General features: G+C 40.6%; 1 protein-coding gene across 5 annotated transcripts in view; it reads right to left on the reverse strand.

The window, feature by feature from the left end:
* LOC126392897 (dynein, cytoplasmic 1, intermediate chain 2a) overlaps window positions 1-17,984 on the reverse strand; it is a 28,371-nt gene that overhangs the window by 5,570 nt on the left and 4,817 nt on the right. For 2 of the 5 annotated variants that reach the window (XM_050048613.1, XM_050048614.1), the window contains exons 4-13: window positions 17,147-17,234; window positions 15,931-15,990; window positions 15,438-15,553; window positions 5,462-5,551; window positions 5,111-5,273; window positions 4,906-5,005; window positions 3,961-4,086; window positions 2,478-2,624; window positions 1,141-1,254; window positions 441-574 (exon numbers count right to left, since the gene is read on the reverse strand). In XM_050048613.1, the coding sequence (XP_049904570.1) occupies window positions 441-574; window positions 1,141-1,254; window positions 2,478-2,624; window positions 3,961-4,086; window positions 4,906-5,005; window positions 5,111-5,273; window positions 5,462-5,551; window positions 15,438-15,553; window positions 15,931-15,990; window positions 17,147-17,234 (1,138 nt within the window). The remainder of the gene's footprint in view (window positions 1-440; window positions 575-1,140; window positions 1,255-2,477; window positions 2,625-3,960; window positions 4,087-4,905; window positions 5,006-5,110; window positions 5,274-5,461; window positions 5,552-15,437; window positions 15,554-15,930; window positions 15,991-17,146; window positions 17,235-17,984) is intronic. The other 3 variants (XM_050048615.1, XM_050048617.1, XM_050048616.1) reach the window with 3 other exon arrangements.

A 17,984-nucleotide genomic window follows, 5' to 3' on the forward strand; every position in this document is an offset into this window, starting at 1 on the left:
TCTTTACCAGAGAGCCAACCAGCATGAGAGGAGCCCCGGTGTCTTAAATGAGAACATTGTGGGATGAACTGCAGTTTTAATTCTCCCTGGGAAGACCGACTGTAAACAAACTCTCTCACCCAGAGAAGCATACTGAGAGGAAGAAAAAAAAAAAAAAAAAAGGACAGGGAAAAAATGATTTGTTTCCCCTGCATGTGTGCCCTGTTTATGTTGAGCGACCTTTACAAACACAACTGACAAGCGGAAAAGAAAAACAGGATGACTGGGCAGGAGTGAAACCTCAAACAGCAGGAGATCAAGTGTTGGATTTGCGTTGTACTGGGAAGTGAGTGGGCTATATTTATTTGACACTCGGTCCGAGGTGGGCCTAACAAGCCGCCTCAGTTTCCTGGCGGTGTTCGGGAGGGACGCCGGGGACCGCGGTTTGCTTATAAACGTACCTTCCATGACGACACGACATGTAGACGGAGCCGTCCTCGCTGCCCACCACAAAATTGTTGACATCTCCGAGAGGGAAAGACATGGAGGTGACAGCTACAGCTTTGGACTGCTTGAACACCAGCTCCATGCTGTCCTGTGGAGGCAAGGCAACATGGAACAACATCTTTAACAAGCTCCCCGCTTGGGCTTTATGTTAACACACATGCTGCCAAGCACAACCTATAAAAATCACTTGACAGTTTATTAATGCGTAATCTAAATTCAACTAGCACTTTATAAAAAATGGAAGCTTGACACTGAGGTCTTGGCAGCACAGATGAAATGACACAGCTAGCAAAGTTAATTTCCTTGAGAGTGAAAAATGAGTTGTAGAAAAAAAATAACGGTAAAGCCGAGGGAAATACCAAAGTGGAATGCTCAAATGAAGGAGCCCGGCCAAAATGTTTGACATTTAGTATGAAAGGGAGGGACAGGAAGTGTGTGGAATGTGAGACTGAAGAGACAGAAAAAACACAAACTGTAAAAACTAAGCTCAAAGCTTTAAAATGTGATGTAGTATTAACACAGCAATTAGATTTTATGGTTTAAGCTTTAACCCTGAGTCGTTTATGTAATTCAGATATATTCCTCTGACCACCCATAGGAGAAACCCTACACACACACACACACACACACACACACACACACACTGTATGTTACCTGTGGCTGAGAGAGCATGTCCAGACTCCAGGAGCAAATCTTGCCGTCAGTGGAGATGCTAATCAGATTGTGGGCGTTCTGGGTGCCAACAACATTCACACAATATACTGGGTGCTGCAAAGAGAGGGAGAGAAAAGAGGGAGAGATTTTATTCCTCTGCTGGGTTATATGCTGCCCATTTCTGAAAGTGTGATGAAAAACAATTATGAGTTAGTATCTCAAAAATGACTTGTCTCAAAATAAGGACTTAGCATCTCCAAATCAAGATTATTTTGAGATATTAAGTAATTATTTTGAGAAAGTTTCTTATTATTTTGGGAAACGAAGTCATTATTTTGGGAAACTAAGTCAATATTTTGAGAACATTTCTCATCATTTTGAGATACAAAGTCATTATTTTGGGAACATTTAGATATTACATCATTATTTTGAGAACGTTTCTCATCATTTTGAGATACTAAGTCAATATTTTGGGAACATTTAGATATTAAGTCATTATTTTGGGAACATTTCTCATCATTTTGAGATACTAAGTCAATATTTTGAAAACATTGCTCATCATTTTGAGATACAAAGTCATTATTTTGGGAACATTTAGATATTAAGTCATTATTTTGGGAACATTTCTCATCATTTTGAGATACTAAGTCATTATTTTGGGAAACTAAGATTATTTTGAGATTCTAAGTCAATATTTTGAGAATATTTCTCATCATTTTGAGATACTAAGTCATTATTTTGGGAAACTACGATTATTTTGAGATATTAAGTCATTATTTTGGGAAACTACGATTATTTTGAGATATTAAGTCATTATTTTGGGAAACTAAGTCATTATTTTGAGATACTAAGTCATTATTTTGAGATATTAAGTCATTATTTTGGGAAACTAAGTCATTATTTTGAGATATTAAGTCATTATTTTGGGAAACTAAGATTATTTTGAGATTCTAAGTCAATATTTTGAGAACGTTTCTCATCATTTTGAGATACTAAGTCAATATTTGGGGAACATTTCTCATTTGAGATACTAAGTCATTATTTTGGAAACATTTCTCATTATTTGAGATATTAAGTCATTATTTTGAGACCGTTTCTCATTATTTTGAGATACTAAGTCATTATTTGAGATACTAAGACATTATTTTGGGAAACTAAGATTATTTTGTGATTCTATGTCATTATTTTGAGAACGTTTTTCATCATTTTGAGATACTAAGTCATTATTTTGGGATGAATTCATTATTTCGAGAACATATCTCATTATAATGAGTTACAGGATCTCTTTGTTTTCACAGAATAAAGTACGAGCCCAGTGTGTCTGTTGTTTAGCGTACCGTGTGTGCTGCTGCTGACAGGGGAGTCCTCTGCACGGGGGTCCTCTTGTTGCTCCTGTTGTCCCACAGAACAATCTGCCCCGAGTATGTGCCCCCCACCACAACGTTGGGGTGGAACTTGGCAAACGCAGCCGACATAACAGCAGACTGTCATGAAAATACAGAGAAAGGGACAGGCAATGTTTAGCTTCTCCAGTGAGGAAAAAGTGCATGTTTATAGTAAGACAGGCTGCTGACAGGTCTCTAGGAATACCATCATGTCCAGTCGCAAAAGCAAGATTGCATCCAGGAGCCAAGAGAGGTGCTGATTCAACTTAGTGATCATTTTGGAGAATCTAGTTTGTGGTGCTGTGACCTGACAAGTGTTTCTATTATTCTGTGATCCTCATTTGTGCTCACCTGTATGAATGGTTTTAACAAAAACTCTGATGCAGGACAGCTGTATTAGACTGCGTTAAACTGGGTGTAATACTGCAGAACTGTATTCACTGACACAGACCAGTACAGCGACTGAACAACATACGCATTTAACACTATTTTATAATGACAATGAATGGAAACATGGATCTAGAGTCAAAATAACTCAGATGAATTTTCCACTGAGGCAACAGACCACAATGCAACTCTGTATCCCATCAGGTTCTGGCTATATGGCTGCAAAACACTGCTAAGCTTCATATCAGCAACAAATATTTGATGTTGGCAATAATCAGAACATGGAAAACTTCAAACTTCAACCTGTTGTTTTCCTGCTTCATCTCAAAGTTACGGAAATGTTCTGAGCGTGTTCCCACTCTTCCAAAACACGTCTTTCATCACTCCTCCCTCAGTTCCTACTGTGTAAACAAACCTCCGGGCTGGTCAACAGGATCAGGATTTATTTTTGGATTATGACTAATTTCATGAATTTTATTACTTGTTTTTTAGGTGGCACACGCACACCCATTGCTTCACCTATCACAATCTTGACTCAGTATTTTTTCTAAAGGGACTTTTCTTGACAACAACTGTGACGCATGGTTCAAGAAAATCTCATTATGAGCCGACTTTGAGGCATGGAGAAAACGTGCATTCACACTTCTGTTCAGTTTTATTCATCTGAGCAATACGCCTGCATCTACATCCGCTCTGGAGGCAACAACATGTGGTTCTACTCAACTTGTCTTGCTGAAGGAGCCTTGGGGCAGGCATTATAATAAGGCTGGGCAGAGTGGAGGAGCTGCTAGCTTGTCTGAACACAGGGCCCTTGTTTGGATGCACATGATAACCAGCCCTGCCCCACACACTTAATCCTGCTGCAGCGCTCGGATTCCATTCAACTCCTGCACCACAGGTCTTCTCCGGCGCCTCTCGAACATGTGTTTGTGGATAGATGTGGTGGAGGTGGATGCCAGTATGGTGAACTCACAGTGTAGATGATGGTGGANAGAAGCCACCCGTGAGGACGTGGGGAGAGAGGAAGAAGCAGAGGGGCTTTGGGTACCTGACAGTGGAAGACGTACTCCGGTGTGGCCTTCTTGTACTTCATATTCCACACTAAGGCCACGCCGTCTGGCTCGTGGGGAGCTTCCTCGTTGTTGTTGTATGAGGCAACCAGGAGTTCAGGATACTGATGACAGGAAAAAAAAAAAATCAGCCCAAATGAATGTCAGGGGGAGGCAGACGTGCCCCCCAGGCTTGGCTCCATGTGGAAAAGCCTCGCCTGCTGTGTGTGGTGCTGCTGAATGCCTTAAAGAATGAGTAACCTTTTCTCAAGATTTATGACTTGTTTAATTACCCCACCCCCTTAAGAACTTTGGTCAATTCCCTTTTTATTCCCTTTATAATTTAAGGAAAAGCTATGTTTCTGAAAGCACTCAGGAGGAACAGCGGTGCATAGCAGCTCATCGAGAATCTAAAACCCACAGAGGGGTAAAAACACAGGCAGAGGGGTTAAAACACAGGCAGAGAACACTTCCCAGATGGGAACACACCTCTGCTGCTTCTCATACCTGATCTGAGATTTACAGTTTGTGAATTCAGAAATTCAAATCACAAGGGCATGTATATCGCTCTGAGGCAGTAAATACTGCGAACAAAGAGTTGGTGTTCAATCACTGTCAGAAGTCATTGCAGAATCATGCATTAAATGACCTTAGACACCAGAGGAAACAAATCATTACGGCCCCTGAGTGACAATGTGTGGGACATAACTTACTTTTCCTGAGGGACTTGTGGCGCAAAGTAAATGCTGTCAAACTCAAGCTATGTAATCATAAAGCATTATGGCTGTGCAAAGTTAAGCTGTTTCAACAGCCAATTAGTGACACTTATGCATATACGTTACTCTCATTTTTAGGATTGATGTTTTGACAATTGCGAACACCTTCCAATTGCCGCCCTGAGCAATGTGCTGAACTGCTGATTTAATTACAAAAAGTCAAATGACCTGGGGGGACCAGTCCAGGCAGGTGACGACACGATGCTTGGACCAGCGCTCATCCAAGAACTGCCTGTTGAGGGAGAGCTTTGCTCCGGCCTGGATCTCACTGGGGAAAACAAAGCGCCACAAATCAATAAAAACACTTCTTCAAAAACCAATTACCATCTTTAAAAAAAAAAAAAAAAAAAAACACTAGTTGTCCAATTATTACCCCTCCTTCTCCTCCAGGTCACGACCGCTGTAGTCGAAGAAGAGGTCCACGTGCTCTGATAGAGCCCGCTCAATAATGCGAGTGCTGTGGTCGAAGAAATTCACAAACTCTTCGGAGTGCAGGATCTGGAGTTTTTCCTCCTCTGTCAGTTCGTGGGGGGGTGCTACACAGAGAAACACATGAAATGTAGTCGGGATACTTGCTGTTGCTCACCGACATTACGTGTCGCATGTGGTGCAGTGATTTACAGTAATAGAAACCTCTTATTATGCCGCAATGACTATAAAAAAATCCCTAAAGAATTTGCTCATTTCATATTGCAAGCATGCATCATCAGTGGCAGTGAATTACCTTCCTCCTCCTCTTTCTGGTCGGGTTTCTCAGTCTGAGTCTCCACAACTGGTTGAGGTGGAGCACTTTCTTCCTCTTCTTCTTCCTCTGCTGATCAGAAATTAAACTACATTAAACACTGGAAAAACACAGAGTAAGGTTGTACACACCAGGGCCCAGCTGTTCAGAAAGATTCATCTGGATCATGGTGATCTGGATTTGGAAATCCCATGTTTTGCTATCCAGGATCAGCAAATCCATCTTATATTTGTACCATTTTTCAAAGCAACTTTAGATTGGAGCACCCTGATCCAGATACATTTGGGACCAAATATCACAATGCAGACCACGAGCTATGTAAAGAACAGGAACAATAGCCAGCATGGGGTCATGTTATGTGTTTTTATTTAAAGAGACAGAAAAAAGCATGGAGGATGCAGCTGTTAGAAAACACATTTGACTGTGTGATTTAAGTGATAAAGGAAAGGTACATTTTAATACTTCTATATAATATTGACAGCTATTTGAGGTATTGTTTTATGGGGGGAAAATCCTTTATTTTTACAGTAATGTAACATTTCATAGGTGGCCTAATGTCTACCTTATCTACTTTATCGGTGTGCCAGCTAATCAAATCAAGTGCAAAATAAAAATAAATGCAAATATATTTGACAAATTTAAAAGATTTCTAAGTTATTTTGTTCCTGAAATGTACCCTAAATCCAACCTTTTGCTGGGATCAAGATTATCCAGATTTTTTTGGATCAAAGGTGTCCTAATCCTACAAAAAAAGGTTTTCAACAACACACGCTGAAGGTTTGATCCAGATCAAAACCAAGACAGGATTATGTGATCTAATGGGGCTCAACAGGGGTCATTGGGGGAATTCAAGGAGGTCCACAGAAAAATAGAGATTATCAGTTGTATTTTTAGACTTTAATTTAAAATAGATGTGAGCCTGATACGAGTAAGAATCATAAGAATGACTATTCTGATCATAGGATTCATTAGTTGACAACTATAGACCGAATAACAGTGACGTTGCACATTACCCACAGTCACTTCTGGGTAGGCAACCAGCAGTGATTTGAATTGCGGAGATATGGGAAACTGGCAAACTTGTTGATTTCTGTTATCATTTTCAGCCGTGACTGTGTTTAAAGACTTAAACATAGTGGTCCAATGTACATGATGTTTCTGCTATGTATATTTTATATACTGTGGTGCTTTGCTATCATCCCTGATAAACCAAATCTACCGGCATGGAAGCTAGGCAATGTACTGCTTTAGATGGTGCACGTAATGTATTTCAATTTAGAGGTTCTGGACACAAAAAAGTTGAGAAACACTGATCTAATCTGATTTCAGAATCCGTCATTTCTTTTAAACCCATTATCAAGATTTGCAATATGCAATAAATAATAAATCAAATTTGTTTATGACATTAATATTTAAGTCAAAACTTGGTATGCAAAGAAGAAATAAAATTAAATTCAAGTGATCATGCCTCCATTCAGACATGTCATACTTTTTGGTCACTACGTCTTTCACCTCCATTATTTCCTTTTTTCAATAAAAGCTCCACCCAGTGATTATGGGCACAGCAAAAAACTGATTTTGTATCTCTGCCTCGCGTTTGTTTGGTTTGTCAGCACAATGTCGCCTTTCAAAGAGGAACCTGCTCCTCTAAAGCGGGGAAGTTTGTCATTTGTGTTAAAGGGACACAGCGCAGCGGGTGCCTTGTTGTCATAGGGACCCCTGTCTTTCCCAACTGTTAATGAGACTCGAGCCATTCAATGGAGAGTCTAGCTGTCAGTGTAGCCATTTCCTCTGTGTCCCAGTGGCAGGTTGCCCCCTTCTAGGCCACAGGGCAGCAGGGCAGAGGGTGTGGAGCAGCTGCCCGGGCTCGTCCCATTGGTCTGGCCAGATGACGGCATGGTGCAAAAGCAGATGGTGATGCTGGGATTGTCTTGTGCTCTTCAGAGGTGGCATGGGGATGGCACAGAGGTTTTCCGCCTGGCTGCCCCGAGACAAGCTTCTCCCTGAACAGCAAGCCTGTGCAATTACCATCCTAGCAGGAGGTCCTGCAACTCCTATTCAACCTCAGAGAATGTACAACAAAATACAGGCCAGACCAGCTGGCAAACTGCACACCGGCTCTACCTCAAAGAAGATGAACGCGCTTTTTCAAAAACACAACTCTTAGAGGCGGTATATAGCCTATGCTTTCAATGTAAAAAATAATAGCAAAAGGAGGACAAAACAGATTCATGAGGAGAGGGGAAATACTCGCCTGGTTCCTCCAAGCATTTATCTTGGTATGAGCCTTATAGTTAATCTAAGATGACAGCACCGCATGCCAGAACTTCCTTCCTACTGAGATAATCTAAATGATAATGTCATCTGTCACTTTGTCCATAAAGTGATTTATCCCCTTCCTCAGATGGAGGTTTGGGGAAGAAGGTTATTGGATACGCTGATGAGTTTACAGAACTGGGTTGATGACACAAGCCATTTCAATGTACGGCCATACTCTGCAACCAACAGGAGAAGGTTAAAATCTTTCCTTTCAAGGGCCTCAATCAGGCTTAAAGGAAAACAGTAATCACTGTCTTTCAGCTAGTCCCGGCCGTGCTCGTCAGCCCTTTCCCTGGTGAGGCAGCCAGAGCAATCAACCTGCCAGGCATTAGGAGCGGATAGACAATCTGAAAATAAAGGGTATAATGCACCTGCCAGCCAAAATGGCCATTTGGAGAAAAGCTAGTGATCCTGGTGACCCCGCTGGGGATGTGTAGGGGGGCAGTAACGCCTAGTGAGGGTGGGTGTTGGAGGATGGGGGGGTTGCATTTAACAGAATTCACCCGGATCACCGATGTCCCATACACTGACACCTCCTCTCAAAGCAGGCTCAATTATGGCTTTTGTACCACTTAAGAAATAAAAGCTTTTTTGGGGGGAGCCGGACAGGAGGGGAGGGGGGGTAATCACAGGTCTTAGTCAATGGACAATATATTAATGCAAACACAGTATGCGGCCAGTGATGTACAAAGTATAAAACTAAATGACCTTTGCTCCCCTCCGCTGCAGGTGTCTTCCACTTTCTATATGTCCCCGCACAATGAGGATCTGACTTCAGCACGTGCAGCAGGGTTGTTTGTCTCTGGCTGTGTGTGCAAAGGCCAACAACCACAAAAACAAAACTCTACCAATATGCAAATATGTGCACTATCATTCTTTGTTTCCTAAGGAAAAAAAGAGTACCTCTAGTCTAGGGAGGGGATTTTTAAAAAAGATTTTTTGGGGCTTGTTCCTTTATGACAGAACAGCTGCAGGTTGACAGGAGAGGGGTAGAGGGACTGGGGATGACATGGAGCAAAAGGCCACAGGTTGGAATCGAACCCTGCTCCTTAAGACTTAACCTATATGGGGCACACAATCTCCTGGTGGGCTAAAAGTCACCCCACCATATACGATTTTGGTGTGGATTGCGATAGATTAAAACTTTTTAAGAGCCACTTGGAGGGAAATTTAAGAATATTTTTATAACCAAATAACATTAATTGCTGAGAGTTAGGGAACATTTCTGCCCAGATGTTAATTAAAACCCAAAACACGACTTTTTTGTCTCGTGGCTGAGACCAGGGTAGAACAGAATTGGGAATACCTGGCGTTTGTTGGCGTTTTTTTATTTTCTATTTTTCCCTCTGCATGTGGAATTCAACTGCTTTGACTCCCATCATGCTGAGTTTAAAAGGCTTAATGCATAAAGCACACAGAGCCTCTTCAACGTCTTGTACTAGTTTCAGCCATGCCACTAAATCTTGTTTAAAAATACAATTGTCATTAAATTATGAGCTCTGAGCATCCAGGACGGAAACAAAATATGAGTGTTGTTGGTTCCGCTGTCCTGATCTGTGTGTCGTTAACATGAGAGGCATTTGGTAAATTTTTTATGAAATGACGATGACGATGTTACCACATATTTTGAGATTTTACAATGCAACATCGCAAAAAAACACTTCAGAAAATCCTACTTCCTATGTCTTAGCTTTTTTAAGACTATTGAAAGACTGATTTAAGACATTTTAATACCAGTTAAGGCCTTATGTTTAGATTAATGAATTCAATGGCTTTTAAGTCATTTAAGGCTTCTTAAGGATACACAGGGACCCTGCAGCAGTGCCCGAAGAGACTGCTAGACAATCAACAATAAAAAAGACTTTGCAAAAACCACATAATGTGTAAAATAATGGATGTGGCGACCATGACGTCACCCATTGGTTTGTGGACTTCCGTTTTGAAGCCTCAAGTTTGCTATTTTGGCTGTCATAGTCTTGGGAGTTTTGGAGCCAGATGTGACCATAGTTGGATAAGAGGGTGGAGCTGTGGAGGAGCGAGGGGTGGATCTGACTCATAGTGTGTGGTGACGCCTCGCAGACAGCCTGTCACTCAAAGCAGCTTTTGACTGTAAGTCTTCATAACATATAAACAGGTGGGTCATATAAAAAAATCAGCCCGTGTACAGCTGATATGAATGTTGAAATTAACTACAGAGACCACAACTGTGTTTTTTATTTTGGTCCGAGGCTGTAAACGTGTTTATTTCTGCTTTAAAGTCAGATATTTTAACATGGGGTGGTCTATAGGGATTGACTGACTTCTGGAGCCAGCCTCAAGTGGCCATTAGTGGAACTACAGTTTTTGGTACTTGGCATTGGCTTCATTTTTCAGCCCTGAGGGTTGCCACTTACACAAAAGCAAGCAGCGTATACACCACCCTCAAAGAAAAGAAAAGCAAAAGATCTTAATCAAGCATTGCCATTATTTTTACATCAAAAGGTTTAATGCAGTTTCAAATAGTTGAAAGCCTGGCTTTTTAAGATTGCTTGTTTTTCATTAAAAGGGATGTTTAATCTAAAAAAGATGTGAGTCCTATCTGTGATGCAATTACAACATTTGTTTCTGAACATTATGTAAAGTCATTCCAGATGTTTTTGGGCCATTGTAAGAGTTTTAAGAAAATTCTGACGATTACCGGGATAATATCGAGAATTCCAATTACTTTGGCCGGAAGAATTGTGACGTGAAATTTTCATGAGCTCCCAAAATGCACTTCAAAAACTGTGATCAACCATTTTCCACGTGGCACACCGTCAACATCTGTGGTTGTTTGTTACTAGTGTAGCAAATTTAAAATGGCTGCAAGGCACCAAAAAACAAAGACACCAGCAGTCAGACTTTTGTCAATCTGATAACACTGTTCAGGATTTAGTCATCTGTGAAACAGGAGTCTATTGTTTTCTCTTCAACAGGGTTACACATGTCCCTAATGACAGTGAGGTTTAAAGATCACCCGCAGGCCAAGGAGAAATCCAAAACCAGCACTCTGCTCTTAAAAAAAAGTCTATCACAGATTATATAGAAACTCATAATGTAGTTAAATGACACTGAGAACAATAACCAGGTTGTAAAGGTGCAAACATTCAAACCATACCCTTGGGGAAAAAAGTAGAATATTCCAAATTTTCCACTGGAAATGATTAGCTACTGTATGACAGAAGGATACAATAGATATTTAACAGTACTAATCATCAAGTGCATAAAAGCTGACCACAATTACAAGTGGCACTTCAAACAAGAAGGCCATTAAGGGCTTTTGTGATAAAAAGTTTTGACCTGCCTCTGAATTCAGAGTGATTAAAACAATCACATTCAATTAAATATTAGATTTACTAAACTGCTCTACATACTCATATTCCTGACAAGCCTTTTTAAACGCTGCACCAGACCAACCACTCTACACACACACACACACACACACGCACACACACACACACACACACAAACCAACCAACCACCACCACCACCACTGCCCAACCTCCAACAATATCTTACTCCATAATTACAGCCTCTTGTTGAGGAGTGCATACTGATGCTGCGTATTACCAACTAGTGCAGTCTGGGAATACTGCAGCAGCGGCGGCACAGAAATTCACCAATCTGGTGCCTTAAATCAACAAACTACCTAAAAATGGAATAGAACTGATTTAAAAAAAAAGAAATGCACCTGTGTTATCCTGTGGTCACAAACTTGGCAAATAAAGATGTAGGCCAATTCATGTCAAGCTTGTCTAGTCATAGACATCTGAGAGGCAATTTCAAGACTGGCTAGGTCATTTTGTGCAGCAGAATGATCCAATAGTGTCCACATTAGTGTTACATTCAAACCGATTCTGAATATTTGAAACAGCTTCAATATTCATTTTCCGCAGTATTGATACAGCCAGCTGTGGTTTCTCACTCTCTTTTATTGAAATCTACTACTAAGGATGAAATGGTTTCTGGTTTTTAAGATAAATGGCGGTGAAATCCTTACAGGTAGTATTACCGTTTAAAATTTTAATTATTCTTAAAACCTTGTTTGATTATTGCGCCAAAGTTAGCAACAGTCTGCCAGACGCAGGTGCAGCATGCACTGAGGGTTTGTTTTTCTGTTCCCTTGTTTACAGAGTGGGTATGCAGAAGGCAAATCCAGTGATGCTATTGGTCCCTTGTCGTCATCGACACTGGCTACGTTTACATGCACAAAAGAATCTGGTTTTTGCCCTTATTTTGAAAAAGACAATATTCCTACAACGTTGTTTACATACCTCATGAAAAGAAATATTCCACTAATATTCCTGTTTACATGCAGATGTGCATACTTTGATTATTGTGCCCTAACATGACGTTTATCACATCAAAATATAGACAAGACAGCTCAAGTTGCTGTGCCATTGTGATTCTTAGCATCAAAATAGGATTTTTTAAAAATTTTCCACTGGTGGCAGACTTGTTAGATCGTGCAAATGCAGCCTCCCTCTTTTCATTCCTTTAACCACCTTCTTAAGAAGGTCGGTGCTACAATAGTTGCACATATCCAAAAACCTGTTGATATACAAGTCTTAAATAATGTTTATAAGTAGGTGTTCCTCCTTCTGAGCAGAAATGTGGGCTTTTCTTTTGAGAATGACTCTGTACCACAGCCTTGCAAACTGTTGGCAAGTTGGTTTCCATGACAACTCAGAGAAGCTACCATAAACAGGCAAGAGATTGTGTCACAAATTGCAGCAAAAATCCCAATTGAGACACATGTTCCCAATGCACTGTATAGATGTCCAAACATTGCTATTAAAAGCTGAATAATACCGGCATCTCCCACGTCTTAATCGGAAATTGCTAAATTTAGATAAAGGCCTATGCTTTTTACATGCACCGCATCAAATTCAGATTACTATCATACTCGGAATAATAGTGGAATATTAGTGTGCATGTAAACGTGGCCACTGACACAGACACTTAAGCAAGTATCTTAAAGACAGGCTATCTTTAATGCTAATGCACATTTGATATGGTTTTCACATAAGGAAATGGCTGTTATTATTTTAATGTTTATGCAAACAAAAACTGCATAGTGCTGCTAATTCTATTTGTGGTGAAAATTACCTTGATGAAATTATTTCAGTGTGCGTATTAGTGCATTTTTACAATACTGTGATAATACTGATACTAAAGACAATTTTGGTCACTATAATCGTTATTTCGAAATCGAAATTTTCAGAAGTTTCATTTCTATTTACTTCTGTCACTCTTCTGGTTTCTAAGAACAAAGAAAAGTTGTTGATGTCATGTTATATCCTTATTGTATTCATCATTTAAGAACTGTAAATTATATGCCCTCTATGTTAATTCATCCCAGTTGTATTGAAAATTGTATTAAATATCATTATTTTTCAAGGTACTGTATCAAAGTTAGAAACTCTGCATTAACAAAAACAAATCATATAACCCGATGATGCGTTCTCCTTGACTGTTCGGGGGGTTTTCTTTGGGTCAACAGGGCAGGTGATGTTAAAATCTTAAATCTTTTACTCCTTTTTCTGAGATGTCTTGCACACACTGTGGGAACCCTCGGTTTGTAGCAGCCGGGGCACGGCAACCGCTCCCTCTAATGCCACCGCCTGCTGACCTTGAGAGTGCTGCGCCGTTGCCTCCTTTTGACAACATGATAAATCGCTCAATCAGAGAACAGGCCTGACGCCACCCCACACATCAAAAATGCGCCGAGGGGAGCAAGCTGGGAAGGGGATGCCGTCTCATCGAGTGCCAGAAGTGATGGTGTGAAAATGCACAATGTCACTGAGTGTGTTTTGTTATGTGCCTGTTCGGTGAAGGGAGAAGACAGGGAAGCGAGGGAGTTGATGAAATGATTACATAGTGGCAGAGAGGGGAAGGGGGCCTCGTGTTGAACAGCTGGCAGAAACCATCGTTGTTTAACACAGTTTTACAATGCCCAGTAGAGTCCAGAGTAAAGAGCGATGAGGAGCAGAGGGATGCTCTTCATCCTTCACTAGTTCTGCTCATAGTTTTCCACAAAATCACACAATTTCATCTTGCTCGTGCTGCATGCCACCTCAGGATTTACTGCACATCACCTGATGGGACAACAACCAACAACCCATACACTGTTTAAAACCCTAACCAGGCTTTCAAGGATGCTTAAAAAGACGTGTTAGCTGATGCAAATAAATTGAGCAGACGACTTAAAAGACAGACTCATTCCGAGAGTTTGAGGTTTTGTGGAATACTTCTGATATTTCTTTGGAAAAACACAAAAACAAAACATGAACACAAAACAAAAAACCTAATCAGGATTTCAGCAGACCGCATTATTCGCCATCTGTCATTACATAAATCAACCAAGAGTAAGCCGCACACCCACAAATATTGCATATTTTATGGAACATGTGTTCAGCATGTGGTGTTAGTAGTAGCCCGAAAACTCTCTTCGGCCGACCGCATGAAAGCTCCAGTGCAGCAATTACATACATATCGACATGCTTCAGAGGCAGTAAGCAGTCGTATGCGCAGCGCTTCATATCTTCCCCCTCAATCGCATTTCTCCTTCCTGTCACTGGTTTTCTCATCCTGCTCATTAATTATACCGGAGCAGACTTGGTTGTGAGGTTCAGAGGAGCACGGCTTGTCTGAATTTAATCTCTCCTTCTACTTCTTGTGTTTCCTGGGCCTCATTTTTCCATTACTTTGATCTCGAATCCCAAATCCCTTCCACTTGTTGTCAACTTCCGGTACCCACTTGTGCACTCGTACAGCCGACAACACCCCCCGTTATGAATTTATTTCCACAAGTGGCGGCAAAACAAAACGTTTGTTTGAAAAGGAGCTATACATTTTAATGGAACACCACATTTTTACTGCATCCACATTAGAGCTGCAACGACTAGTCAACTAATCAATCGACAGAAAATATTTTTTATAATTGCTTAAGTCATTTTCATGCAAAAATGGCAGAAAATGCATTTTTAGCCTCTCAAAAATTGATTTTTTTTCTGCTTTTAGTTTTATATCATATTAAACTGAATATCTTTGGGTTTGGGGCTGACAAAGCAAGACTTATATAGACATCTCCTTGGACTTTGAGAATCCGAAATGAACATTTTTCATCATTTTGTGACATTCTTTAGAACAAACAATTAATTGATTAGTTTAAAAAATAATCGTCAGGTTGATCGATAATGAATATAATAGTTAGTTGCAGCCCTAGTCCACATAATCGATCAGTTAGGTTCATGTGCACACAGGTTTCGTCCATTTTTAAGGTTAACTCAGGGCTGGGCGATATGGAGAAGATCAAATATCCACATATTTTTGACAACATATCTCGATATTGTTAGTGACGATATTGTAGGGTTGACTATTGGTGCTTTCACAAAATATTTACATGAAATTTTCGATAAATAATCATATAGTATTGTGAATATAATGACTAAGTTGGTATATTGCATCACTTTGCGGTAATGTAGCTTTTACAACCAGGAAAAGACACTTATGATATTACGATACCCAAAATCTAAGATGATATCCAATCTCATATCACAGTATCGACATATTATCAACACACCATAGGTAAACCTGTGTAATAATGTGTGAGATTCACCTTCTTTTTGCTGAGTCATGACAGGTGTCTGGGTCTCTTTTGTGTAGGACACCGTCTCACGTGGAGGGAAGTCCACCTGTGTGATTTTGGCCATTCCCAGTTTTGGGGTTCCACGCCTAAAAGCACAGAACATCTCACACTTTGCACAGCTCATTATCACCACAAAAGTGTAATGATTTTAACAAGAAAAAACAACATACAAGACATTCATCCTGCTTACTCATCTGCTTTTGTAACAATTTTCACCTCCTTGCAAGTGGAATCAAAGTAAGTAAGTAAATGAGTGTTTCATGAGATGGCAAAGACTTCAGATTAGTGTACCAACCAGTGTGAATCAATTAAAAGCTTTATTCTGACCACTCTTGCATGCACGACTTGACTGTTTTTTCTGGACTGCATTATCTGAGCAATGACTTTGAAAGACAAAGTAATCATGCCATAGATTGAGAGAAGGGAAAATGACCAGGAAAGGAGAGAAGAGAGTGTCCAGTACCCCAGCTCAGAGTCAGAGTGAAGTTGAAGAGTGGACGGGTCAGAGTCCCAGTGCAGAGTCCTGGTTAGTGTCACAGCAACAAGGCAGCATTAGTGAGAGGAGACGAGCGAGCACAAATGAGGAGAGGAGATAAAGTTAGCGTTATGGCACACAACATGCTGATTGGATCCTAGGTCATAAATCAGTTGAATTTGCATGTTATTAAAACATAAAAACTGGATCTTTTGTGTGTTGTTTTTTTTTTTTTATTTCTTGAATCTGCCTGCACACAGCTCAGAGATGGAAGAATGTATCTGCTTAAAATGCATGGACACACCGCCTTTCAGAGTGAGATGACACAGGGTGTAATGTGCAGCCTGCGGGGCTGATACAGCCTGAACTGTGTCACACCAAAGGCTCTGAGTGTTGTGCAGACAGAGAGGGAGGGAGAGAGAGAACCCTCAGGGAGAAAACATGACCTCCATGTGTGTAGGAAATGGCCATGCTGGTGAGGGAAATGAGTCAACACGTAGGGGGAACAGCTCCCTGGGCCTGATGGGACACTGGGGGAGCTTGAGTTTCAGCCCAGGGAAGGGGCTCTAATTAGGGGTTAAGAAGTCCCCCAGGCATCACAGCAGCCTGCTGTTTTATTGTTAATTTAGGATCGTCCTAATTCAACGGCACACAAATTAAATAAACATGCACTCAGTTGGCATAAACTCGTCATCATTCACTGTGATGGTATGAGACTTTCCAAAAGATTTTAGCTCAGCTCTTCGTAGTGTAATCATGCTTTAAATTTATTCACAGCCTTTGTCTGGAGTTAAAAGTGATGCAAAGCTTATAAAGCACAAACACACCTACATTTTTTTTCCTAGGCAATACTCAAAACACTTCAGAACTAATTTGCTGTACAACACATCTGCAGTTTAAGTGGCTTGAGAGGCCGTGACAAGGACGCTGAAATTACATTCCTGCTGGCATAAGCACAACTGAGCACATAAAGAGCACAGAAAGCACGTTTTGAGGAGACATATAAAGCTCAATAAAGACATATGCATGTAAGCATTTTCCCTTGGGGGGATAAATGGACGTTAATTCTTCATAAATAGGGATGTTGCCATTGTTTCCATACTTGTAATGTACTGTACGGGAAGCAGCAGGGAAAAATGTTGTTACTCAAACTGTTGCTGAGAAGTGTGTGTGTGTGTGTGTGTGTGTGTGTGTGTGTGTGTACCTGGGTCCCACAGCTCCATCAGAGTCTTGGCTCCCTGCCTCACTCGGTGTGCCTGCCGATTTGGTAGTTGGAGAGATGGGAGGAGGGACTACATAGTGAAACAGACAATAATCATCTGTTACAGTGTGCAAGACACCAAAAAGCTTCTCACAACAGAGTGCAAATGTGTCCATACTGAATGCTATCAGTCTTAATGTAGATTTCCTGACGGCTACATGTTAGTGAGTGTGTTGTGATGTGTGTGAAGCCTTGACATTGGTAGCAAAATGAGTTTCAATATACAAATCAGTCTGTACTTAACAAACTTAAGCTGATTTTGTCTTTATATGTAATGTTTTGAATAAATGCAATACAAATGATTAAAAAGATTCTTTTCATTTTTGTTTCAGGTCTGTCTGCATCCTGTGAGGCTCATGAAGATTTTCTTATGGATCTCTTCTGCCACCTGCTGTTAGCAACGTGTCAGTGCTGTTACAGTCCCTGCTCATGGATGAACTCTATAAACTGATGTTAATACAGTCTATGACAGTATTATTTAACCTTTTTTAATTTATCAGGGCTTACCCTTGGATTGTAGAGGTGTTTATGGACATGTTTTTATGGAATCTACTAGAAATATTAGAAATGTGAGAGATCTAAAAGTCAGACTCATGTTTGAGAGGTTATTTATGAGAGGAAAAGTTGCAGTAACATGTTTTTTTGCCACTTCTCACTTGGTTTGTTACACTTGTAGTATATGGTAAATCTTTACTGTAAGACCAACATGGTGAGCATGCGTCACCCTCGTTTGTGCAGTGCGTCCTGCACCATTGGCACTAGTCGTCCCTTGTCAGCTTTT

Source organism: Epinephelus moara, chromosome 7 (assembly GCF_006386435.1).
Source record: "Epinephelus moara isolate mb chromosome 7, YSFRI_EMoa_1.0, whole genome shotgun sequence".
Classification (NCBI taxonomy): domain Eukaryota; kingdom Metazoa; phylum Chordata; class Actinopteri; order Perciformes; family Serranidae; genus Epinephelus; species Epinephelus moara.